Genomic DNA, 27397 nt, shown 5'->3' with positions numbered 1-27397 from the left:
TGAGAAACTAATCTTCAAAATGTCATCTGTAAAAAAAAGATCCCTATCACACACAGAGACCCAAAAACTACACTTTCACAGAGAATGATTGGATCACATACACCCAGCAGATCAGTCAAATGCAGGAAGAGTCTGCATGCTAGGATACCATAAATAGCCTGACCTCAGTGAAGGAACACTAAAGCATCTCAATTAGTACAGCAATTAACCAGAGCAACAGGAAATAATAACCCTCCTAATGCATAAACATGTATCTTCTTTCCCAGTACCAACAAAGCAAACTTATCTGAAAGAATCTTCTTAATTACACCCCAATGTGACTGCTATATAAATGCAAGTTGTTGTTGTTGTTGTTGAAGCCCAAGGATCTATGTTAGCATTCAAGAGGGAACTGGGTAGATATCTAAAAATGAGTAATTTACAGGGGTCTGGGGTAAAGGTGCTTAGCAAACTAAATAGGTTGCTCTTTCAAAGGACCAGCTCATAAATAATGGGCCGCGTGGTCCTCTTCTGTGCTGTAATTTTTAATAAATTTCTACCGAACCTGTGCCAGTAATTTTTTGGGGGGTCAGGCAGGTGTCTGACACGTACAGAAATCCATCACCACGCTAAAGAGTATCCAAACCAGATTGGGAATTCCATGCATCCCGCCTACACATGGAAATTCCAGAGATAGATTGTTGGAATGGAATCTCCCTCTCTCCCTGGAGGGTCGCATCCTGCTTACCTAATTCCGGAAAGTATTAGGCGCAGGGTCGTGAAGTGGAACAGGCCTGATCATAAACAGACCATTGCGTGTTAGTGCAAGGGTGTGGTAGAACTAAATTATTCCACAAAACATCGCTTGTCACGCTTGCATCATCGACTGTGGAAAAAATAAACCGGTACCGAACTGTGGCAGAATTATTCCTTTGCCTAAAGATGTGAAGTGCGCTTCCTGCTGTGCTGGATTACTGAAACAGCTGAATGCAAAGACTTCCCCCAGTGAATGGCTTGGATTCTTTCAGTCTGCGCTCACCTCTGGTCACGTGCACATCAGCCTGCGGTCTCGGCTTCAAGATGAACTGACATTGTTTGCGCTTTGACAGCTGCTCGAAGGGGATGTCTCGATGGCCATCCTGTGACTGCACGTAGCTGTCAGATCTCTCCAACCGGGCGGCAACATCTCTCAGGCAGTTCATTATGATGCTGAATGGGTGCTCGTGCCCTGAAATACAGAAGGGATCATAAATCAGTCATTAATTCGGGAACAGAAGTACAGGAGTAGACATTCAGCCCCTCGAGCCCGTTCTGCCATTCCATTAGAACATGCCTGATCTGTATCTCAACTCCATTTACTCTCCTTTGCTCCAAATCCCTTGATACCATTACCTAACAAACATCTCTCCATCTCAGTCTTGAGAATTTCAATTGGGTCCAGTACTTTTGGGGCAGAAACTTCCAGATTTCCACTATTCTTTGTGTAATGGGACATCAAAGACAAAGCAATTGCCAGAGTTGGGGAGGATGGCTACAGGAGAGTTGCATGTTTACTTCTCAATAAACATGATGGTTACATGTTTATTTCTCAATAAACACGATGGTTACATGTTTATTTCTCAAATGGATTTTTTTGTGTGGGGGTGGGGGAGAAATGCACCAGGCACGAGAACAAGGGGATAAATGTTTAGAATTTCAAAGGGCAATTTGAGGACAAATACGAGGAAGATTTCCTTTACCCAGAGAATAATTAATAAGTGGAACAGGTTGCCAGAAAGGATGGTTGAGGTCAAGACACTGGACTCACTTAAAAAGCAACTTGATGAGTCACAATATAACTTTATTGCTGCTTCTGCCACTGTGCAATACTATCAGTTTGTCCTTGAGTCTCTTTAATGGGGACCTATCTTTGCGACAGAGTTACGTTCTTCAGTTTCATATTCCGTGAATTGGCAATGATAAACGTGAAAGCCCCAAACTTTGATTGTAAAAATAAAGACCGAAAATTAGCACAATCCAATAGTCAACCTGAAGTACATCTTCCCTAAATGTAGGAAAGAGGTTCCTTCCCTGAGCAAGAAAGACACCCAATAGAAGGAACCTTTACACGTACAGAAATTTGCATGTAATGAATACAGCATAAGGCACAAATAGACATTCTACTAAATAGCAGAGATTACCATTAGCTTTCCTGTGGGGGAGTTACATACCATTCTATTTGTGGTGTAAGTCTAGCCACACCGCTAATCCAGTTTTAAAGTATTTACACGTGATGTGGCCAACGTTCTTCACTGACTTTTTATATCGCTGTGAACTATGAGGTTTGGATATCTGTTGCCAAGGACACCTGGCTTGTCAGGGCCCATGGATTTGTATCCTCCGCTGTGACCTCGGTGGGCCAACATGTTGTTCATCACGGTCTGCTCATCTTCCCTATTGATCACACCAGCCTCAACCTCAAAACCCAACCACGGCAACACGTTGTTATATGGGTCCTCAGTTTTAAAAGACATTGACCGTTCCTTGCAATAAATTGTTAAAATAATGCTACTACTACTACCACTACTACTAATCCTTGTATTTTGATACAGCGCCTTATAACGTCTTCGAGACGTCTCAAAGTGCTTCACCGAATATACTGTGAAGTGAGTTGATGGGGTGTTTTGTGGGCAAAACTCTTCATTCTGTAACCATGTGTTGTTTTGAGATGTTACAAAGAAAAAGTGACTGCTTTTTTTTTGAATAAAGAAAACTTGTAAGTTGAAACTCACCACTGTGAGGGATAAATAAAATAAGTTGAATGAGCTGCTGGGACCAGAGAAAAGGCACCAGGGTTCCAAAATTCCATCCAGTCTTGGACCTGGATGAGACCATTTTTTTCCTTCAAATTTAAGATCACACAGATTGTGGAAAATTCATTGTTAATTTGGAAGCAGGTGGTAAATGTTAGGAACAGCAGAAAAAAAATGCCTCTCTGCATGAACTTGAATTGTAAGACAGATAGAGGTTAAGACAGGTCCAGGGCTGAGGAATTTCAGGCCTCTGCACTAGCTTGTGATGTCAAGAACTACATGACCACCCACCCTCAATCTTGTCGGTCATATTTTCTTGGCGTTGATCCAATGAGTGCTTTCCCATACTCCAAAGTTCTCCATCTGCTGCTCTATAAATATACAGTTGAGCTCTGGTGTGGTCAAGTCCTTGTTACCAAAAAGCTACTTTGAAGTCAAGTTGATTTGGTGACAATCCCAACTGGACTTGGAAAACTGACCATGAGTTGACCTTCAGAGAAGTCTGCTCTTCTTCCACAGAACCATAGAGATTTACAGCACAGAGGAAGGCCATTCAGCCCATTGTGTCAGTGCTGGATCTTTCAAGAACAAACCTTGGTTTGAGTCCCATTCAATCCAGTGGTTCTTGTGTGTTCCAATTTGGATGAGGACCTTTGAGCTACAGCGTTCCATGGCTACCTTGCAAAATGACATCCTTCCCTCTCTATTAGTAGGAATAAATGAAGCACTTTGAAACGTCTCGAAAACGTGATAAGGCGCTACATCAAATGCAAGGATTATTATTGTTATAATAGTCGAATCTTGTGCTTTCTTTAGGCCCACCTCTTTGCGTGGCAAACCACTGTAAAATCACAGCCGAGGTACAAGACTTACCAATGAGTGGGTAGGGGGCATCCTCTTTTCCTGAAATCACCCAAAGCTGGTAGTCACCAACACTCCCCTGCTTGTGCTTCAAACGAAAGAGAACGATAGGTATCAGTTGTAGGGAGGAGGAGGTTGCCTGTCCTCAGCTAAACCTAGACACTATGCAAGGTGCACACGGGAGGATCTAAACCTCAGCGATCGCAAAAAAAAAAAGGCAACGATTTCACTATATTGTAACGCAGTGATTTTCTATTAGAATTCCATTAAAAATGAACTCCTGTCATAAGCCCTCCGCGTATCTTAAATGCTACAAGCAGTATAAACCACACAGGCTTAATATTAGCGCCAACCAAGAGTGAGAATGAATCTATTGGTAACTCACTCTTGCTTCCAGTTGCTTTGTTGCCATTTTAATGATGTTCTCCGCTGTATCTGTGTTGCTCACGGAAAGCGTTAATGTCTGAGAACAAAAATGAAAAACAAACCGTTCAATTCACATCAATTCAATACGCAATAATTATTGACAAGGATGTGTTTTTGAGGACCGAGGGCAGATACCAATTGAGTGTAGCAAGTTCCTTTTGTGTTCTGCGCTCAGTAATTAAAGAGGGTGAAATGCTTATTCAAGTGTTGTTGAGGGGTAAAATCTGCGGGTTCGATAACCTGTTCCCCGTGAGAACTATCGATCACCGCAAATGCACCCCATCATTTTATTGTTGTTTATTTGTAGAGCTACATTATAGATTGCAGTTATCTCATGCTAGAGATTCCTCACTTAGACAACATCTTTGGATCAAAAGTCTATCTTTAGAATATCACTATAACGTAGTCTATCATTATAAACCTAGCCAAAGTACTCAGAACATTCTGAAGGGAAGGAAGGAATACGAAAGGTCCTTTTAATGGCTCTTTTTATCTATAAAATGAAGCATATAAGTGCTAATACTTACACAGGTACAACTCCTAGCTGGCATCACTGTAACCTTCATAAATATTTTCTTTCGGAGTTCATCCAGCTTCATTTCTTTGATTTGCCTGTAGAGAGACCGAACATTTGTGATTACTATGTCTCCACTGCAAACTGCAAGTCAACCTCGATTTCAGTAATCTACCTGGATCTCGTGGGACTGAAACAACTTGTTCTACTGGTAGATAATCTTAATGACTTTAAAAAAAATTGTATCCTTACATTTGATTTAGTGTCCGCTTTGTAATTTAGTGACCACGCTGTAATTAATGATCTTCTCTATATTATTTCAGATTTATCAAGCTAAGTGCAGTGGAGAAGACGATTGTAGTTTAACTACAGGAAACAATATCATTTGTTAGGATCGCACCAAGAATGCCACCAATTAAATGTGAATAAAAATTCTTACCAGTGCAGTGCTGAAAGCCATTTCTCTCTCACTTCCGAAGAACTGAAAGAGATGCAGTTGAGATCTAATAAGTAGAAGCAAAGTTGCTTTGGAGTCCCCATTAAAGTATTGCAACCTCCGAGGAATGCTAAGGGAACGTCACAAACTTCTACAACCCCTTACCCCCTCTGCTCACTCCCTCACTTCACTCACCTGAAGGTGACCACGCAGTTAGTCGTGGGCCATCCAATGACGAAGGAATTTTCGGGCGTCATTTTCCTCTCACACACTTCATCGATGCAGAAGGCAGTCCACATCTCACACAGTCTGATCTGGTTCTTCGGCTTTAAGCTCGTAGAGAATCTGTGTCAATTGAGAAAGGGAATCTCCGGTTGAAATCTAAAAGAGTTCAACAACAACTTGCGGCACTGTTGTTGCGTTTACTTTGATAATTATTAGAACAAACACATTATGATATGGTGCTAATTTCTCTCCATAGTACATAAATGGTTAACAACAAGAATATCTCAAGCTATACTTTTTAAGTCTTTTTATCTCACAATTAGGATAAATTACGATGGGTGGTAATAAAAGATCTACAGAAAGCTTCAGTCGCTGTTCGCTGTTTAACTGTGGGTGCTAGTTAAAGTCTCAGTTTGTATTCCCAAAGCAGTATTAATGCACAGGATAGAGCAAGAGATCATGCCTGCACTGGCCATTTGCTAACTGTAATGTTAAGTGCTAAAATAGCAATTTTTTTTCAGAAATGATTAAGGAAATGCTGAAAATAGTCTCAAAAACATTTTTAATAGACCTTCCTCTCTCCGAGTGTTTATTTACACATATTCAATGTCAGGAAAGCCCATCTCCGACTCTCTCTCTCTGTATATATATATATTGTACACAACCTTGATGTTATTTAGTTCATGTACTGCAGTCCTCAAGCAATTGAAAAAAATACATATCCACGTCTATCAACTCCTTATTTTATTTTATCCCCATTTAATGCAAAACTTGTCTACAAATACAAAGTCCCCATACTTTACAGTAAATTCTGCAAAGTGCTTTGAGAAGTTCTATCAAATGCAAGGATTATTATTATTAAAGCATTACCCAAGCTTAACACTTGACACTGGCTTTGGCTACAACAATATTACTATAAACTAACTGGCCTCATTCACACTTTGTTGTGAACCGAACCCTCTGCAAAGACCCAGCCTGAACAGATCCAGCTGGTGATTTCCCCTTTTTGTTCTTTCAGGGCTTTTTTTAAAATATATTTTACAAAATAATGGATAAGAATTGTCACAAGCATCTACAGTAACCCCTGAGAAATATAATAATACAATAATAATCCTTGTATTTGATATTGCGCCTTATCACGTCGTTGAGACACCACAAAGCGCTTCACAGAATATATTGTAAAGTGTGACGTTTGTGCACGAAACGTGACAGCCAATTGCACACGGCAGTATCTCACAAACAGTCGTGGATTGAGTGACCAAATTATTATTTTTGAATCCCTTAAAGTGTCGCCCACAGCTACCAATCTGAACTGAATGAGGAACCACAGTGCTTGCTTCAACCCATTTGAAGTATTGCAGTATCTCTTGACTCTTTGACTTATTTCATCTCAACACAGAATCGTAACTGAAGTCGCTTGGAACTGACCGAAGAGCGCGGCCCAAACACTCACTTTAATTTGGCGATCACCAACAGATCACTGAAGAGGAAGAGGTGGCGCTCCTGTGTCTGCAGTCCTGTCGTGAGCTGAACACGTTCGTCCATTATAAAAGCTGAAGTGGAGCTGCTGAAGGCACGGACAAGTGACTTGCTGTCAGGAGATGTAGGCGAAAGAGGTCCATCTCTGTGCAGGAAGAGAGACCGTCATTGAATCTCATCTAAAATGTACTAATGTGAACCATCAGTCTTAGAAACATCATTATTAAACTTGTTGACCCTGATGCTGTCTCATCCGAAGGACAGCATCTCCGACAATGTAGCAAGCCCCCCAGCATTGTATTGGGAGTACGAATTCCCGATGTGGAGGCTTGTAGCCACAGGAACGTTACCAGCTGAGCCAGGCTGACACTAAATTCCGCCTGGTACAAGACCAATCAGCTTTAAAACCGCTAACTTTCTGAACTTCTGAAGGTACAAAGAGCACTAAACATTTGTTTTACTGAGTTCTCTCACCACAAGAATGTGATGAGTCCTCACTAGACTCGAGACCGTGTACTTCAACAAATAAAGTAGCAGATGAAAGCTAGGAAACCCAATGACTGAACGGATTAATAACAAGGTAAATCCATTGAAGCTTTGAAGTTAGCAGAATCTCTGTTCGTTTATAGGCCTGGCGAGCTGCTATATTTTGGTATCGCAGCTTGGTTTATATGTGTATCTTTAACCACTTTTTTTTTATTGAAAATACTTGGTGATGGTGCCAACCCTTGTAAAAGTGAATAATTACCAATCATGGCTCGTGCAGTTTGCCTGTGCGTCAACGCAGTGGCAAATCATTGACAGTGAAACGTTGAACCCGCGTTTTAGGTTTGGATAAATTCTGGTTTCTGTAAACAGACCAGGAGTACAAAAATTCCACTAACGCTCTCATAGTCTAAGCCAAGCTGACAACGGTTCATTATACGGTCGTAAATCAAAGCAGCTGTTTAGACTTTTCAGTCCCAGTTTCCACGACGGAGACGTTTCAGTTCAGCCACTTGCCAAATAAAGTCAAGAATTCTTTGAGAAAGCGTTCAGGACCCAAAGTTTGCTCTGAGTTTCATCAGCAAGGGACACCAGAGTGGTACCGAGTATGTGCAGAGCATTCCGGGGGGATGCGAATCCTGGGATTGATTCATTTCAAGGACAGAGGTCAGGTTAATGTAAACCCCAGCAACCATTCAGAGCAGGATACGTCAATGCATTCCGGCTATCAATTATATTACAAATACATGCACACACATATACATACATTCACATGCATTATTGTTGATGTACAGCCTACAGGGAAGCAAGCAGGCAGGCACATGTTTAGAAATGCGCCTTTACACATATATGGTTAAGTAGATGGGTTATTTGCAGCGACATTGCACCGGTCATCTGCAAAATATACAGTCACTACACTTCACTGTAAATCCTGTGAAGCACTTTGAGATGTCCTCTCGACAAAGTCAGAAAGGGGCGGGGGATAAAATGTGGGCTGTGGGTTTCCCTGTAACTACCATCATTAATGCTTCATTATCAGAGCTAAGCATCCAGAGTGGTCAAGGGCTTGACAATGAGAAGGCCATTTCACCCTGCAGTGTTCTGCCGTTAACAACAACAACAAGATTCCATTTATAAAGCGCCTTTCACGTCAGGAGGACGTCCCAAGGCGCTGCACAGTTGGGTCATGACCCGAGCAGGGGGGAAATGGTCAGGGTGAGGGGAGGGGAGGGAGCGAGGAGGGGGGAAATGGTCAGGGTGAGGGGAGGGATGGGAGGGAGCGAGAAGGGGGAAGAGAGTCGAGAGGTTAACAGTGTTGAAACGTAATTTAAATTGGCAAATTTAGTATTTAATAAAAGTGGCACTCGTCTCTTTTAATGCCTCCGTGGGCTTTTATTTTATGTTGTAGAAACAGCATGATTTTTGTGTTTTATTGTGGATGGTTTGGCTTCCAAACTTTCTAAGTCTCATAGATTTATGTGAAAAAAATTCCCTTTCAGCATCATTCTATTGACCTTGGTGTCAAGTCAGGCCAATTCTTAATCACTGCCAAATCCGAGTGCAAAAGAGAATGTCAGCATTCTAAAGTATGCTGTTGTTGCAGTAGGACACACTTCAATCCCATCCTCCCATGCTTTGTGCACAGCATGGTGGCCTTACTCCTGTGATTCCCACAGGAGCAGCTCTTGATCTTTGTTTTCAGTGAAGTCACAGTCTAGCGTTCAGGGGATAAGGTCAGAGAGCAAGCTACTTGCCAGTTCATCACCCTGCTCTTCACCTTTAGTACAACCTTGTTCGAGGTGTAACGTCCTTCGGATGAAACAACTGAACTGAGAGACTAAACTTTTGTCTGTTCAGGTGGACGCTGTTGATCGCTTAGCACTATTCGAAGAGAGAAGGGAGTTTCCCCCGAGCCTGCAAAATTGATCATTTGCTTCATGGCTGTTTCTCTTCGACCGTGCCTTCGGCTCCCCTCTCGACTCTCTGCCCCCTCCTCGCTCCCTCCCTTCACCCTGACCATTTCCCCCCCTGCTCGGGTCCCGATCCAACTGTCCAGAGCCTCGGGACGTCCTCCCGACATGAAAGGCGCTCTATAAATGAAATCTTGTTGTTGTTGTTGTTGTGGGACTTTGCTGTGTGCGTATTGATTGCTGAGCTTTGCCTACAGACTACACGGTCACTGCACTTTATAGTAATTCCTGTGAAGCACTTTGCAACGCTCTCCCATAAAGGTGTAACATCAAATGTAAGGATTATCATTATTAATAACACTGGTGACAGCCTAGAAACCGGTTGCTTAATCCCCCACCCCTGCCCCAATCCCATTCCCAAATGATATATGAGGTGTGGAGACCTAAAGAGGGAGATGAAATGCCTTCAAGAGTTCTTTAATAATAATAATAATAATTAGTGTGATTTTGCCATCTCAATACATAAGAATACTGGACCTGCGTGCAAATAATTATCATCATAATAATAATCCTTGCATTTGATATAGCGCCTTATCACGTCTTCGCAACATCTCAAAGCGCTTCACAGAATATACTGCCAAGTGAATTGACTGTAAAATGTGCCATATGCAGGTCATTGACACAAATACAGTGCCTCAATATGCAGAAGAGGAAAGGAGCTAAATTTGAAACTCTGAAAAGACCACAAGCATCTTATATAGTATAAACCCTGTAAAGTGCCATGTACAAATTGTACATTATGTTCTGTTTTTGAGATATGGCTTTAACCAGGAAATTGCCTTGGGATGGAATCCAAGCCATTCTTGGGAAGCATTTTACGATTGACCCTGCCAACTATCCCAAGTAGATCAAGAAATATGAAATCGATCCTTCACACCACAATTAAGAGCAAAATGTACATTTGAGGAATTTTTTTCAAAGCTCATAACGTGAAATGCTTCAGTCTGAGTCTAAACGGACTGTGATCGATGAACCCTGAATAAATAACATTGCAGGTTTGATTGAGAAAAAAAACATTTATTTTTTCGATTGCTTTAAAAGTACTGTAGAATGAAAACACGACGAAGCTTTGAAATGTCTTCCAGCTGCTCATTATCAACAAGGCTAAAAAGGAATGGACATGGAATGACAAAGAATCAGCACTCAGCCACGGAATCCTGCATGACGGGCTCTATATAAATGCGAGGTGTTGTTGCACAGCAATATGGTACAGAAATAGAGCATTTGGCCCAATGAGTTCATGCCAGTGTTTATACTCCAAAGTAATACCCATCAGAACAGGCAGACTGTGCATTGGTTTAACGTCTCGCACAATGGTGCCATCTCCAAGAAGTAGAGAAGTAGACTGCAGAGCGCCAATCTAGATTTTGAGCTCCAGTAAAAGTGCAATAATATTTTTTGTACCTTTCAAGCTGCACTGCTGACCACTCAAATGTTTGCCAAAAAAATCACATGACAAAAATGTGAAGAAAACAGAAATAAACAATTTGAACATTCAGATCTGCGTTAATTAATAACCCACCTGGAACTCTCACAGAAACAGGAGTTGGCCATTCAGCCCCTCGAGTCAGTTCCACCATTCTATGGCTGATCTGTACCTCAAGTCCAATTACCCGTCCTTGCCCCGTGTCCCTTAATACCATGACCTAACAAATAGGTATCTGCCACAGTTTTGAAGATGTGAATGGATCCAACGGTCTTTTGGGGGAGAGCGTTACAGGTTTCCAGAATCCAATCGTCTTAAAGAACAGAAACACTCACCTCGATGGGGTTCTTGATTTGCTCAGTGCTTTGCTAATGGCCATTGTGGGTGCTGAACGCCTTCTCTGTATCGCAGGCTTCATCCTCTGTGTGAGATAAACACACGCATTTAGTTTTCTCATCATCACCTCCTAGAGTTCATCGACTTTCCTGACTGAGCTCACAGCAGCAAGTGGCTAAGCTCATTCCCACTCCCAGTTAACGTTATTGGCAACCTGCCGCTCGTGAACATTTCTAGGAATACTTCTATTTTCCAGTCCAAATATACCTACGTTTTCAGGCGATCATAAAATAAATTTACGACCGCCTTTGCACATTATCTCTGTATATAGTAGAAATGTTTCATACTGTAACAGGAATGTTATTTACCAAAAAGCTAACTCCATTTTTAAATTGACCATTGCCAGTCGCTGATATTTATGAGTGTTTTGCAGGTGTGCATTCGTGTTTCTCCAGTGGTGATCTTTACGACAAGCACATTGCATAAGGAAACCAGAATTATCACAGCGGTTTGTTCTGTACAAACCTTGTAGCGAGTGCTAGGAATAGGAAAATGTGTTAATTTATGACACGATCACCACTACGAGAAGTTTTGCTTTGTTTTGGATTGGGTTGTGATGCCTCAGTATTTATCTGTAACGTTTTAGTTTAGTCTAGATTTTGCCCCATTGTGTCAATTGACACCGATTCAAAGATATAAGAGCAAATAGATGGCTGGATGGTTTAAGAGTCTGTACTTCACAAGTTTAGGAGCACTATTCACATCAGTTACAGTGGCAAAAGTGCATGAAATATTCAATTGACTGCTTTCAAGTATGTCCGGTAAATTACACATACCATTAAATTACAACTGCTACATCATATAAGTCTGAATGTCCAAATTATGATTCTTTTATGAATGTTATAAATCAGACGCTGATGTTGATGTATTACATTTCCCTTAAAGTATAAATAATTTACAATCACTGATGGTTTTAGCTGAGCTATACACTTCTAATGAACACACGTACAAGTGTCCTGGAGCGCAAACATTCAGTTATTAATATCAATTTATCCTCTTTCACATTGATGATAATAAAATAGTTTGATGGTGGATCAAGAAGGCATGTCTCCTCCTCAGCTAGTTAATGGATACAAGGTCTTAATCTAACTCATTTTGAAAGGAACAAATTGGAAAACACGCAATATGGGGGTAATAAATTAATCCTTTGCTTTGGGGAGTCTGGGCTAAAAAGTCATAGACTTTTAAAGAAAAGGCTACCCTGAAACAATGGAGAGAAAATGTGGCTGAAACAACCCGAGTGCTCGTATGAACGTGTACGTTACTTAAATGGAATTCCTACCACAAGTCCCATTGTTCTGTCCACCAGCAGTGATTTCCTCTGAACTGCCTCAGTTCCTTATGTGGGCGTTCTAGGACACTTTGGATCTTTAACCTGAGAGCAGCTGGTTCTGCTACCCCACAGCAGATAACTCACTAAACAAGCATTCCTTTGGCAAATGCACAGTACCACCATTGTACGCACTTATTTTTTCCTCCTACACAAAGTTCCCAATTTCTATTCCGTGCTTTCTGCGCCCCGTACGGGAGAGATGCTGGATGCAATGTTTGTGCATCAAGTCTCTGATAAAACATGCCCTGTGTTCACTTTACTGAAGTGGGACAGATTGTGATCGCTTAACAACCACACTGGAGTGACTGGTAAATAACGTCCAGTGGTCCGAATGGCACTGTTTAATTAAGAGAGATTTGAGCTGTGAACTAGTATGGAGATGATTCTGCATCTGTGGTCATTTCACCATCTGTGCCTGCAGAATCTTTAGAACTTCGGATCTGGTTTGGGCTCCTATCTGTTGAGTGTTGATATCATATTCATATACCTAACGTAAAAACAAGGCAATAATCAGGATGCACAATAGGTGTTTTCTTTGACCCTTTAATTGACTACCGTTAGCAGTTGCTAAACTTTTTGCTTTTGGTGCAACTAAGCCACGATCTTGTGTGGTGTAACTCTCTTAGTATTTACCAGAGAAAAAAAACAATCAATCTTAAGTGGGAAGCCTTATAAAAACTTGTGTAAAAAGAAGCCAGTAAACAAACAGTACATTAGTTGTGTTTACATGAAGGTGCCAGAGACCAAATGGTTTGTTGCCTAATTTCCCAGGAGCATCGCCTTCTTGACACAGTGTTTGTCAGACTTCCTAGATCTCAGATGGAGAAGGCTGAGAGCCGGGGATTTTTTTTTATATCAGCATGACATAGGAACACAGGAACAGGAGTAGGCCATTCAGCCCCTTGAGCTTGTTCTGTCATTCTATTAGATCATGGCTGAACTATACTTAAATCATGGCTGATCTATACAATCCACAACCTATACAATCTACTTTGTGCAATTTGCATCATGCCCAAAGGAGAAAGAAAAAATACTTTGCCAAACTTGTTTCGTGAAGACGTGACACTTTAATTGTTGGAATTTGGTTGTGGCAACATGGCCAGAATAATGCGATAATCTTTGCATTTAATATGGCGCCTTTCATGTCCAGGAGAACATCTCAAAGCGCTTCATGGAATTTACTGTTAAGTGTAGTGAATGTGAATTTTGTAGGCAAAAGTGGTAGCCAATTTGCACATCGATTCTCTTAATGCTCATTGTAATTGATAGCTACAAGTATACTTCAGGCAATGGAATACTGTACCAGTTTGCATTTTCTAGTTCTCCAGCGCTTTGGGATGTCCTCCCGACGTGAAAAGCACAATACAAATGTAATTGGATATTGTTGTTGTTCTCAGTATTTATTGGTCAGTATGGAGTTAGCTGGAACTCCACAAGTAGAACCACACCTCAACAAGGAGTTAATGTCTTCAGCAGGAAAGGAGAGGATGGGAAAATTGTTGAGAGAGAATGTCAGCAAAGTTATCATCTGTTCAATTTATAGCCCTGCTTTGATTGAGTTGTTTCCTTACTTAGAACAAAATGACACATTGAAAATCTAATCTTTACACAGAAAGTGGATAGATATTGTGAAATTCCAAATTTCACCGTTATCTCAGTATTAGTCACCAATTAATGATGACTAAAAATGAAGCGTCAAATTGGATGGCACTGTTAAAGCTGTGAGCAATGAGCTGGTTAGTTTGTGTTGATAATTCATTCCAGTTCAACAATCACTACTATAGTCGACAATATAGGCTTTGGCTTCCTGTTCCAGAGACCTACAGAAAGAGCAGCATTAAATAACACAACACACATTATTATATATGTTTATCGTCCTCTACTTACCGAGAAAAATATAACACAAGCCTTTAAAGTCTTTTAAGGCATTTATGATACATGCAAAACATCAGGGGAATGGATGAGCAATTCGTTAACCACCTCACAACAATTGTAGTCCTTGGAGCAGAAACATGGTGACACCAGGCAATGGGTTCAAGCCAATTACCAATCTCTCACCCATCCCAGCAGAGCTCCTCAGTATTTGTTCCACTTCAACCTTTATGCACTGTAAACAGCCATAATTAACCATTGCCCAAATGAGTAATGGAAAGTCTTCAACCAAATCCATGGGAAAGGGTTAATGTCTCTAGCTTGCCTTCAGCGAGCCAATTCCCAGAGGCTCTGCCCATCCCATGCCAAACTCAACAACAAAAAACAAGGCAGCAAATACGCTAATTTAAGTGGTCATTCGGGGAATTCGGACATTTTGGCGGATGTGTGTAAGCTAAACTAACATTTTCTTCCCAAGCATCTTAAAGGAAGTTGTGTCAGCCCTTGGCTATTCTGAACTTCACCTGTATTTTTGGAGCCATGAGGATTATTTGTTATGTAGATAAGCAAATGTAAATTAGATGCCAATAATGAATATTACTAGAGACAAGACGGAAGTTGTTAATAATGAGAAAAAAAAGCTTTTCTTTTCAAACTGTGTTTTTAAAGCATTCACAGAAGGTGGATGTATCATTAAATATTTATGGCAGAACTTAGCTGCAACATGAAGTACCCACGCCAACAGGAGGTAAATGTTTCAGAGAGATTAATGAAGGTTTCACAAGTCATTACAATCATTACAAATCATTGCAGGGCATAAATATTAAATAGCTTGTAGTAGATCTAATAGGGAGTTCAAGACAAACTTTTTCAAGCAGAGGTTGGTGAGAATGTGGAACTCGCTGCCAGAAACTGCAGTTAGAGTAAAAAGCATCAATGTATGAAAATGTTAACACTGCACTGAAAAAAAACGCTATTGATTGAATAGCACTTTAGACAGAAGCAGTGGTAAGTCAGTGTTAATTAGTCAGTGATTAGTCAGTGGTAATCCAGATACAATATCAACAGTTACTTTTTTTTCATAAGTCTTAAGAGGCTCCACATTGTGCTTTTAAAAACAAAGCTTTAAACCAATTCACATTAATGGTGACCCGAGATCAATACTGGATCCAATGTGCCTGTGTTTTATGCCACCCTTAATTTAACAGCTTCGTTACATTTGTCATGGAACTATTATTGAGGCAACTGTTATATTACCTAAATGTCTCTTTCTGTCCACAGAATGTTGACGCACTTCTTTTTGCAAACAGTTTCCACAATCCCTTCCAGAAATCACCCCGACTTGCACTTAAGTCTTGGAATATTTTCCCACAAGGAATTCTACTCTCAGTGGAGTCTTGGAGCCCTGGTTGAAAAACTTCCCTTTGTTTCTCCCTCTCCTGGTTCTTTACACTACAAAGCTGGCCAAATCTGAGCAAGGAGTCTCAATAATGTTTTATTTCTGCTGGCACACAGCATACAGTTGCTACAAGACTCGGCCCCCTTCTACATCTGGTGTGCATTAAACGTGCGCTATTAGTTCTTCTTTGTGCCTCATATCCGTCACATCAGTGTCATAATTCTTCAGCCTTGTTCAACAAAAAGTCCTTCAGCGAGCTGGAGAACTGGGATTTATCTGCCACAATCTACAGCATCTTCATTTTGATAGCATTTAGCTATTGTGTCAGAATGCCGTCCAAATCAGTTTCAAAGCCAAACCCCCCTGAATAAATTGTTTCCAATATCTCTCTTCGCTCTCAAGCGGTTTTGCGAGTTGATATTTAAACATTTACAATCCCAAAGTATCTTAGTATAATGGTACTAGCATGAGGTCTGTAACAAGTACCCTAATTGGGTCCATATTACACAAGCTTCATCAGCATGGTTCACCCTCAGAGTGTTGTCTTTGACCCCAAAATGCATTACAAAGTACACTTCTATTCATCACACTGACTTGGCTCAGTTGGTCGGACTCTTCCCTCTGGGACAGAAGGTTGTGGAGTCAAGCCTCCCACCGACCGGGACATGAGATCAGATTCCAGTGGAGTGGCTGCATTGTTGCAGGTGCTGCCTTTTGGATGCGATGTGAAACTCAAGTCCCGTCTGCCTGTCCACCCGGACGTTAAGAGATCCCAAAGCAGTACTGAAACAATGAGAAGGAAGTTCCTGCCAGTATCACAGTGAACGATTCCCACTCAAATTCCTTAATTAAGGAATCCCATTCCAAATCACCGCCTTTGACCTTTGAGCTGAAAGGGATGAAAATATGGATCTTCTTGTCACCAACACCAAGGTCACAAGTTCAAACCCTCTCATCACCTGGGATATTCCAACCAATTTTGGCCAAGATAAGTTTGCTAACATTGAACCTTTCAGGAGTATATTTCCACTGCAAAATATGGCAGCTACCAAGTGCAGATGATGACTGAGCAATACCCTAGTAACAGGGTCAATCTGTGTGTGTCTGTTTTGAAATTACATAAATAAAACATCTAAAAGGAATGCTGACATTGGATAGGAAACTGGAGACTCAAAAAAATACTGGAGAGTTCAAGAGGTTCTGAAACATGCATGGCATTTTGAGGAGGAAGGAACAGATGTTTGAAAGCTTGCCCTTGAGAGAAAAGCAGAGGCTTTTGTGAATGATAAAAAACAATGAAAATCAGTGCGGGAATATTTTTGGATCATGAGCAGCTTGCCTGTGTAATCTCAAATACCCCCCACGCCCACCATTCTGGCGAATAGCTCAGTCAAGTGGCAGATAGTGCTTACCAGCAAAGCTAACTTGGAAAGAAAATGGGTATGTCTACACTGTAAATTTTTTTTAAAAACTGCCACTCTTCACATTGCTGCCAGACTTCACTCGCATCCACCATGTGTGACTTTTTGATCTCACTTGGGAAAGAGTTTTGAAATCTGCAGTGCTAACGCAGATCAGTTGTGGGTCAGCTCCAATGCTGCACAGATATAAACGGATGGAATTTCACTTCACATATGGAATCGAGTGGATTGAACTGAACGTCAAACAACACATTGGTGTTATTGTTTTTTGCGCAGGGGCAACTTAGTCCAACCTCTTCGGCTCCGCATTGCAATGAAATGAGGAAAATGGCCGACTGCGGGCCTGTTAGGTTTCTTCGTGATGTCACGTCGGCGGCACTTCCTCCGCAGAGCGCGATAGCGTGGAACACAGGGAGTGAGGTCAGCTGTGACCCGGCAACCCAGAAGCCAGACATTTTTTAGCACTCGGAAATTCGTCCGGTCTGTAAATCAATGCTTAACAAGAAGCGTTATAACAAGCCGAGTTATAACAGGGTTCTGCTGTACTGGGAACATAGGAGTTCCTTTTTATTTTGCCTTTGGTAAATCTTCTTTCAAGTGTGTTCCTGTTCATCTCTAACTTGCAGCTTAAATTTAGAAGTTCCAAGGATTGAGTTGTCAAATTTGCTGCCCCCGACAATGATGTTTTACTGTGTAGCATAGCGTAGTGACTGTGTATTTTTAACAGGCAAAACCTTGACAATTCTTGTGAGGTGCAGTATTGGAGAGAAATTCCACTGAGTCTAGATTTACTCTGTTTACAGATCATTTCAGAGCATCCAGGACCATTTGGCAAATTGATGAATTCAGTCTTAACTTTGATGTCAGTTTTCTCTAGTTCTTGAAAGAAACTTTCAGAAAACTGGCGTCAAAATGTAAGAACCTGCCAAATCCTGAGCACTCAGAAATGATCTGTAAACAGAGTAAATCTAGTCACAGGAGGAATTTCTCTCTATGGCTTTCATGCACCTAAAAGAACCATCATTGTTCATCTTTGCTTACAAATACACAATCACTATGCCTCACAGTAAATCTTGTGAACCTCTTCGAGAGTTCCTCCTGAGGTGAAAGCCGATGTATCAAATGAAGAACATTATCCCATCACTGAACGGTCCTCACACTCGTGTTCAAATTCCTTCACTCCCTGGCACCTCCCTACCTCTCCGACCTCTTCCCTCCCCAATCCACCACCCGGCACCTCCACTCGACTGGCACTCCTGCTCGTCCCTCACACCCTCCGCCCCACCATCGGAGGTTGCGCTTTCAGCCACTACGCCCCGAAACTCTGGAACACACTCCCTCAATCCCTCTGCCTTGCCCCCTTTCTCCAGTCCAGCCTGAAATCCTTTCTCTTCAACCGTGCTTCGGGCCACCTCCCCCCAAGTGAATTGACTGCATATGTTGTGGGCGAAACGCGGCAGCCAATTCTGCCCAGCCGTGGATTGAGTGACCAAATTATTATTTTTTTTTTAGGTGATTATTACCCCTAGAAAAGTGATCCACCAATTGACTAACAACCAGGTTCCTACTTACTACTAGGTGAACAGAAGTGTGTGGAGTATGGAATCTTGCCCATTGTTTTGTTTGCCCAGGAATCTGACCCAAGTCCTCTCGCTTGCGAGGCAAGTGCTCTACAACCACAAAGCTACAGGACTCCACATGCCTCTATCTTCATGCATTTAGAAAATTCTCTTATTGCCATGTCGTTGTGTCCTTTTTATTTCCAAATGGAAATGCGCCTCTTGCATTGCTATTTTAGGGCGTAATTAATTGTAGTTTGTTTCAACTGTTTGTTTCGGAGAAATTTTGTTTTCGAAGATAACCATAGAAACAGAATGGACTGTTCCAAACATAGTGTACATAAACACGGTACTAACGGAACTGGCAGCATCAAAACAGGGATAGAAATTTCCATTGAGCGACCCAAGGACTCACCATATGAATAATGATTATTGGACTGGACTTGTCTGGACCTTAAGAGGAACGTGGCTGAGATGTTCAACGTCTGATATTAATAATGAGCGTGGGTGGGAGCAAGAATCAGGCACTGGGGCCAGAGTGAAGAACAAATGAAACTCAGCGAGACACAACTCTTATTGCTGCAGTAAATTGTAGCTTCATATGGAAAAACGACACATAGCTTAGAATAGAGGTTAGCAATGTCAATGGCAATGGGGGGGGTGGGGGAGTGCCCGAACCAAACGTGAAAGGTCATAAGAAGAAAGCAAAGATGCTCTTCTGTCTGAAACAGCAGATACGAAAACATTTCAGTGTGTAAGTAGTTGAGTGACAATGCCTGGTTTTTACTGTAGAGTGATTTTTCGATTACACTTTCTCTCTCCTTCCTTTGTGCAATTCTCACTTAACGTTTTACCAGCCACAGAAGACATACTGACATAGTAAGGAAGTCGCAGCAAAAGTGCTTGCTGGATGCTTACCCAGACCGTCCATCTGTATGTCCTTACGTGGCTTTGAACCCTTGGAACAGCTTAGATGCGCTGCAAGATAAACTTTTAGACAATTTCTGCTGGCCTCAAACCCAAAGCAAAGGAATGCAATTGCTGTTAGATGCTGAGAGATAACTCAGCAGCAGGAAGGCCTGTACTTAGGGTTTTTTTGAACAAAAGGAGGCAACTTACAGATAAAGCGCAAAAGGAAATAAACAATGCTAGTTGTGGCAAGTAAATCAAAGAGTGAATCACGTCATTAATTTTTAAACATGCTTAGGTAGTTTTCTAATTTTCTCCCCTTTGGTATCTCCCCACCTCTGTTCCTGGTCCCCAGGCCCTTCGTGCTGGGATGGGGTATCACATACCCCACTATTATTCCTTTGTGAACCTCGGCAGGTCGCTCAACTCTGTGTACGTGTGTGTGTGTGTATGTGTGTGTGGGGGAGGGAATTACAGTCAAGTCTAACTTCTCCTCACCCGGCTGCCACAACCAGGAGAACTCACCACATAGCCCTGAATGGGACCAGCAAACTCAGCCTGGATTCGAACCAGCGAAGCTCCCATTCCATAAGCTGCCACTTTATCCACTACCCCATCGGGGCTGCCCCCTGGAGTCATCGTCCCTTATGGTTCACTGTATCATCGGAGCTTCTCCCATGATCTCAGCAACTGCCTTGCTTGTTAACTTCCTCCGAGTCGCTACACGATAAAGCATAATCAGCACTGATAGATTCTGTGCCATTTTTATCACACACTCCCAACCCTACCCTAATCTTGATGCTCCTCACTCCTTTGTGTCATTCCTTTTCCTTCCCTTCAGTGTCAGGAATTCTGGAAAGTGAGTGATTCCATTCCTTCAGTGATTGACCTCATTGATCACATCCTGCCATTGTGCCTTAACTCAATTCTTGCTCCAGAGACCCTCGTGACTGTTCCTGGCACCATTCCTGGGATCATATCATCGCCATCCTTGTCAGATAGGGAAGAGGCCCCTTTGATGATGGCAGCCTGCTCTCCTGTTAGTCAATCAGTCATTTAGGTGCTGCTTTTAATCATGTCAAAGCTTCACTCCCCACTCATTCCCCCCAAAACCCCTTACTTGGGTTACTGTTCTGGTGCATGGCTTTGCTGACCAATCGCTTGAAAAATTACGCAATCTATGTCCAGAATGGCGTTCCCAAAGGCCGACGGGAATTCTAACCATAATTGCTTATTAAGGAATCCATTAAGAAATACTGCAAATTAGACCTCAGTGGATGAGACATGAAACCGAAGTCTTGTCTATCTATCCAGGTGAACATTAAAGATTTCATGGCACTATTTGAAAAGAGAAGTGTTTTTTTCTTTCCTGGTGTCCCTTCTATCAATCTCTCAAATAAAAAAAATTGCTTCATGCCTGCTTGTAGGACATTGCAAATTGGTTGCCACATTTGCCGTTAGTACACAGTCACTGCACTTCACTATCCCAAGTGATTACATCGTAAGAAATAAGGAACTAGAAAAGATCGGGAAATACATCGATCTGTAAATTGATTGCAGACATACGTGGCAGGAGAAAATAAACATTTAGGTCCTGTAATGATCGGTACAACTGGGACTGTTAATAAGATTATTATTATCTGTTATTATAAGACTGTTAATAAGACTATTCAGAAATAATTATTATTATATATTATGATCATTATTATTATTATGGCACTGACAATTTAGAGTGTGTAACAAGCGATCTCCGGACTTCATTAGGGGTGGGGGGAGCCTGTGCCTTACCAGAAGGGGCCTCTGTGGCCCTGGGAACGTGAAGTATTTACATTTATTTAGCTGGCCAGATTAAAGCCTCGTGTGTGATTCTTGGAGACAAATCAAATTCCTGACGGATGTGTGTGATGAGTATTACTATTACTCATTCTCAAAGCTAATCTCTGGTTAAGCAAAGGTATTAACCTTATTGGTGAAACACTGAGGGATCATGAAAAGGGCAATTCTTCCCATATGCTGGAGGAGAGAAACCCCCCNGTCTAGGACTGTTAGTGTAAGATAAGTCACTTTATTGCACTTTAGGGCTCAATAGTAAATTGAACTGGTTAAGAAACAACGCAGAAAATTTGTGTCATTTTGCAAATGAAATTGTGATTTCAAAACAGCCACAAAACAGGTACAACCAATGAAAATTTGGTCACAATTGTCAACTGACTGTCAGAAATCAACAGAAAATAAGGAATTAACATCATAGTGTTGTGAGTAAAGGCCTCTGCATTACCACAACTTGAACCCAACACAAACAATATCTGGTCAGATACATTTATCAGTATCTTGAGCAATGATTTGCAAGGAGCAAAGATAAATATTTGACTGTAGTATTCAAAATTTGACCACACTTAATGGACCTTATATTTGGAAATGTGAAAACATCTATCACAGAATCACTGAAGTACTCACACGTTACAACACAGAAACTGTCTATGGATTGGGTTTAAAATGAGAACACCTTATGTCAAGTGGTACGTTAAAAATAAACTAAGCTGAGGATAATCTTAGATAAAAAGGAACTCTTTGAGGCACTTTTTTCCCCATAAATATCTATTCCATTGCAGCAGCAAAATGATTATGAATAGATAATAATAATCATAATCCTTGCAATTGATATAGCGTCTTATCACGTCGTTGAGACGTCTCAAAGTGCTTCACGGAATACACTGTAAAGTGAACTGACTGTATATTTTGTAAGTGAAATGCTTTTAGACACACACATATATATATATATTGACATCCCAAGGTGCTGGGCAGTCAAGGCTTTGCACCCGAGCTGGGGGTTTGGAATTAAGAAGGGTGGAAGGAAAGGGGGGGTTGAGGGTGGGAGAATGACCGAAGGCATGTCTTATAACATGGAGGGATTCAAGTTGACATGGAGCAGGCCATTAGGGATGATGTCTGGATGCTGTGCTCACTCTACATTCTGCTGCGAATACTAGCAATACATCTTTTACATCAGTCAGAGCAGAGGCAGAAATGAAACTGCCCTTTCAGACACACATGGGATCTTGCTGGAGCTGCCTCTGGCACTCAGCCCATTTGCACAGAACGAACAGAGAGAAGCATGTGGCCATCAATAAAATAATAATAATAATTCTTGCATTTGATTTGGCACCTCATCACGTCTTCGAGACTCTTCGCAGAATATACTGCAAAGTGAATTGACTCTATATTTTGTGGGCGAAACACGTAAGAAGTGCTCGGGGAGTTAGCAGTTGGACTGGGTTCCTGGAACAGTCTGGAACGCAAGCGGGGACATCTGTCAGGTTCAGATCCCCCACTTTGTTTAGCTGAGACACTTACCACCAGAGCTGACGTGCTCTTTGCTGCACCACAAACTTTTCTGACACAATTTTTTGTGCAGGAATATGTTCTGTTTTCAGTGAACTTTTTAAACGAGAGGATTTTTTTTTACACACACACACACATGGCTCAGAGGAACATAGGAACAAAAGTAGGCCATTTCAGCCCCTTATAACTGTTCCACCATTCTATGAGTTCATGGTTGATGGCGCAACAGGCTCAAGTGGCTGCGTGGACTACACCTGATCCTATGTTCCCATATTCCTATGAGCCAGGTATGTTGCACTGTGTAAAAACAGTTCGCATTTAAGAGCATTATAAACAGCATTGAGAAGGGCTTTCCAGTCATCTTTAAGTGGCCTGGCTGACTTTAACCTGGTGACTTAACAGTGTACCAGCTCAAGCAAGTGATGCCAAGTCCTTTGAAGAAAAATAAACCCTTTTTAAATAGCATATTCAATCCCAGCTGGGCCTTAGAATTTAGCTCAGAATTCAAACAATGGAACTACAGTACTTCTCTCTTTCTCTCTCTCTTTTTTTCTCTCCTCCACCCCCAACCTAATGGCAAAAAAGATTAGCGAGCAATGAATTGATAAGATCTGATTTTAAGTCAAGTTTCTTTGATGGACTTTTTCAGAAACAAAGGTCAAATCAATCAACTCAGTAAAATCTTGAGGGTTATACATTTTCCCTTACTGGTCCTTTTTTTTTGTAACTCATTCATTGCCAGCTGCCTATGCAAGCTATGACACGGGAGAATATGTTCTGCATAACTTCTTGTAGAAAGATGCCATCTATCACCTTCCTGAGTCCCTGATTGCAGTGGCAAAGAAGATCGTAGCAAAGTCTGCCTTGAGCAGTGAATTGTTGAAGCCCGCTGAATCTCTAGGAGGTCAAGTAAGATGCAGACAAAGAACTTGGAATACACCAACAACAAATTACATTTGTATAGCGCCTTTCACATCGGGAGGACGTCCCAAGGTGCTAGACCCAACTTAACTACTGAGCTATAAAATAAATAGCAGACGTTGAATGAGCCGTACACATTAGATTCAGGGCGTATTACATTTTTCCATAACAAACCATAATGTCAGTTTCAGACATCTCAGAAATGTAGCCTTAACCCTACGGCCCCCCCACCCCCACCCACCACCCCCCCAACCCACTTACAATCTCTGCAAACGTTAACCCTTTAAGAGTACTGTTGTGAAACATGTGTTGATGCTGTGTCAAGCAAAGTTGCTCACGTTCAGTTAACAGCAGAAAAACACGTAAGGACATTTATTATTCATGACCAGCTAAGGTAACAAACCCCCGGCAAGAAAATTTCACCTCGGTCTAGATTTATACTATTGACTTCCCATTTCAGAGCGTCCAGAATGGGGCAAATTCTATAAATTGTTTAAATTTTGAATTCTCGCTTTTCTGTAAGTTTTGTTTAAGAACTAAAGAAACACGACTTTAAAGTTAAAATTAATTGAACAATTTGCCAAATCTTGCACTCTGTGAAATGTTACGTCAATAGAGTAAATCCAGACCCAGGTGGAATTCCTGCCCTGCCTTCCTCCCCCCATCCTGCTTATTACTTGTCAGAAAAGACTTTAAACAGGTGGGTGGATAGGTTCTGTTATAATGTATTGTACCATTGAACTTATTACTGGAGGAGCAGGTTTGGGATGGGTGGGGGGGGGAGAGACCCAAAAATTCCAAATGTCTGTAATATGTGACACATTGATCACTAAAACCTTTTAAAATCGTGCATTGTTTATATATCAATTATTATTTAATTATAATGAATTATGTATTGCTAATTAACATATTAATTAATACATATATTAATGCTAATGGTCCACAGTATAAGAACAACCGACAACCTTTTTGGTGTAATTTGTACTCGGAGCATTTTGACTGCAGCAATAAAATTAAGGTTCATTCACGTCAGATTAGACCAAGGATTGTGATTTTGAAAGTAAAAAAAAGCATTCTGTCCCGTGTCTGGGTTTTTTTTGGGGGGAAAAAAATCTCTTTCAATTATCGCAGAATTGAGAATCAGTGCAGAATTCTGAAACAATAATAATAATAATAAAGCACGACTGTTTGTGAGGGACTGCTGTGCGCAATTGGCTGCCACGTTTTGCCCACAAAATACACAGTCAATCCATTTTACAGTATATCCTGTGAAGCGCTTTGAGACGCCTCAAGAACATGATAAGGCGCTACGTCAAATGCAAGGATTATTACGATGATGATAAGTGGAGAACGTGGAAGGGGAGTGCAGCGCTGAATGGGTTCAATTGTGACCACTTTTCGGTGGGTTCCGCCAAATGACATAATTTCTGCTTTAAGCACAGTCGATGTTGAGGTATTAAACTTCCCACAAACCTCCCGCTTTGCAATCGCCTATCTAGAGATCAATGCAAATTAGAGATTGTAGGAGGAACTCTTTTGCCCCTGGGGAACAGTCCTTGTTGGTATCTAAATAAAGAGATGGCTGCTTTAATTCATACTTAATGAACTTCGACACTTGTAATTACTGTTGCAGCAGTTCCTCTCTGCTGGGGGTGGGAGATGAGAAGAGATCTCTACAATCATCTCTCTGCAAAGTCACCAAATGCATTTGGTTCGAATTTACGAATCAATAGAGAACAGATACTGTATTTGCCACTGTTTCTCCACCGACCCCCTCCCCACCACCCAAAAACAAATCGAAGCCCCCCAAAATATCAAGTAAAATCGAAGACAACAACTGACCTACTCTGTTCGAGCGAACAACAATAACACGCATTCAGTATTCACAGGGTTACTGGAGTTGTTGATGTGCGAGGAGGGCAGAATATAAATGATCAATCAATCAATAAACAATAATCAATTGCAAAAACAATGAAACACTAAAATCTGCACCTTTACCATTCTTTCTCTCTCTTTCTCTCTCTCTCTCTCTCTCTGTGCGCCTTTTGACAAACAATATCCTTTTAAGAAAAAGTTTTGGGAGTGTAGCTGAAAGCAACAGTGCAGTTACAGCTATTGAGAGAGTAAAATGCCCAGGTTTGTGAGCATGTTTATTGCTGCAATTAGACATGTTGCCACATTCAATGTCTTCATTTAAAAGTGGAGTTAAAAGTCGCTTCCAAAAAAAAAAGAAATTGCACAGTGAAACATGCCTGGAAATGCCAGAGACTGTGTAACCTGATTATACAGATGTGAAACCACAATATGAAAATGTTGAGCTCTTAACAAAGAATTACCTCTGTGGTTGGCAAGTATCTTTTCAAACCAACCTTGTCTGCCACCGGTCTTTTAGTTTGTCGAGTTCCACCTTCTGCTTTTGGTTGCCTCTGACAGCTGTTCTGCTGAGGAGTCATGATATTGACTCGATCCTTCACTGCACATGTTCCCAACTCTTGCTTGCCATGTCCAACAGGAGAAATGATTTGGGTACAGTATTTGGCTTTTGCGTTCTGCATTAATTCCCCTCTGATAGTGATCTGACTGTACACTGTTTGATCTGGAAATGTGGGAGTTACATGATTTCTCTCTCTCTACTGAGTTAGGACTGAGTCCTATTCTATCCAGAGCTGTTCCTCCTCACTGACTAAATAAGGTCATCCTCATCTACCAGTGCCTCACTTCCACTGTAACCCTTTAGTGCTGAGGAACTCTACAATTGATTTACTACTCCAGTCTCAACCCCCACCCCACGACTTTAAAGAAGGGAACGAATTCCCCATGAAAATGAATGTTACCATTTTGCTGCATTTTTCATGCAAGGCAACTTTTTTTTTCGCAAACAGAGAGCAATCAGAATGACAAAAAGAAAAGAAAATAGCACGAAAGCAACTTGTGGTTCGACATGAAATCTGATCAAAGGCACAAATACACACACACATACACTTACACATACACACACAGTGTGGGAATCTCTGCTATATCCCAATATTATTATTATTATTATTATTATTATTATTATTATTATAATGCTGCAGCTTACAACCCAAATCATCATGCCTTAGTTGGAAGGGACGATCCATTTCAAATGCTCTGATTTTCACACGTTGCTGTGTCTCTGTGGCTCTGTCCTTTCAGTGTCAATTTCATGATGAATCAGGGTCACAGTACAAACAGAGCAGGACAATTACATATTCATGACCAAGGTTGCACTCTTGTCTTGTGACATCAGTGTTCTTCCTTGTTGGGAACCTTTTTAACAGTTTTTGACAGTGTCCTTCCAGCTATCTGAGTAATAATGAAAAAGGGCTCTCTTTCAGCTCTGACAATATGTACATCTTCTTGCAGTGGACATCAAGTGATACAACTGGAGTTCTGTAGTGTAGTGGTCAGAGTAATGGGTCAGGGCGAGTTTCCTTACTCCACACGCCTCTGTTTATCTATCAGTAAGTAGAACCTGGTTGTTAGTCGATTGGCGGATTGCTGTTCCGGGGGCAATCATCCCTTATTAACAAAATTTTAAACAAATAATAATTGGGTCCCTCAATCCGCAACTGTTTGTGGGACACTGCTGTGCGCAATTGGCTGCTGCGTTTCGCCCACAAAGTATACAGC

The 27397-nt window shown here is 41.3% G+C and overlaps 1 protein-coding gene across 2 annotated transcripts in view; it reads right to left on the bottom strand.

The window, feature by feature from the left end:
• Positions 1-26531, bottom strand: part of arhgap20b (Rho GTPase activating protein 20b) — a 33917-nt gene extending 7386 nt beyond the window's left edge. Inside the window, exons 1-9 of one of the 2 annotated variants that reach the window (XM_007893442.2) lie at positions 26083-26531; positions 10930-11015; positions 6687-6857; positions 5204-5353; positions 5012-5053; positions 4586-4670; positions 4018-4095; positions 3645-3720; positions 1019-1207 (exon numbers count right to left, since the gene is read on the bottom strand). In XM_007893442.2, the coding sequence (XP_007891633.2) occupies positions 1019-1207; positions 3645-3720; positions 4018-4095; positions 4586-4670; positions 5012-5053; positions 5204-5353; positions 6687-6857; positions 10930-11015; positions 26083-26301 (1096 nt within the window). In that variant the 5' untranslated portion in view covers positions 26302-26531. The remainder of the gene's footprint in view (positions 1-1018; positions 1208-3644; positions 3721-4017; positions 4096-4585; positions 4671-5011; positions 5054-5203; positions 5354-6686; positions 6858-10929; positions 11016-26082) is intronic. The other variant, XM_007893443.2, reaches the window with a different exon arrangement.
• Between the last annotated feature and the right edge of the window lie 866 nt (positions 26532-27397).

This window comes from Callorhinchus milii, unplaced genomic scaffold, assembly GCF_018977255.1.
Source record: "Callorhinchus milii isolate IMCB2004 unplaced genomic scaffold, IMCB_Cmil_1.0 Scaffold72, whole genome shotgun sequence".
In the NCBI taxonomy this organism is placed as follows: Eukaryota; Metazoa; Chordata; class Chondrichthyes; order Chimaeriformes; family Callorhinchidae; genus Callorhinchus; species Callorhinchus milii.
Note: the sequence above shows the minus strand (reverse complement) of the source record. Positions and strands in the feature narration are given on the sequence as shown.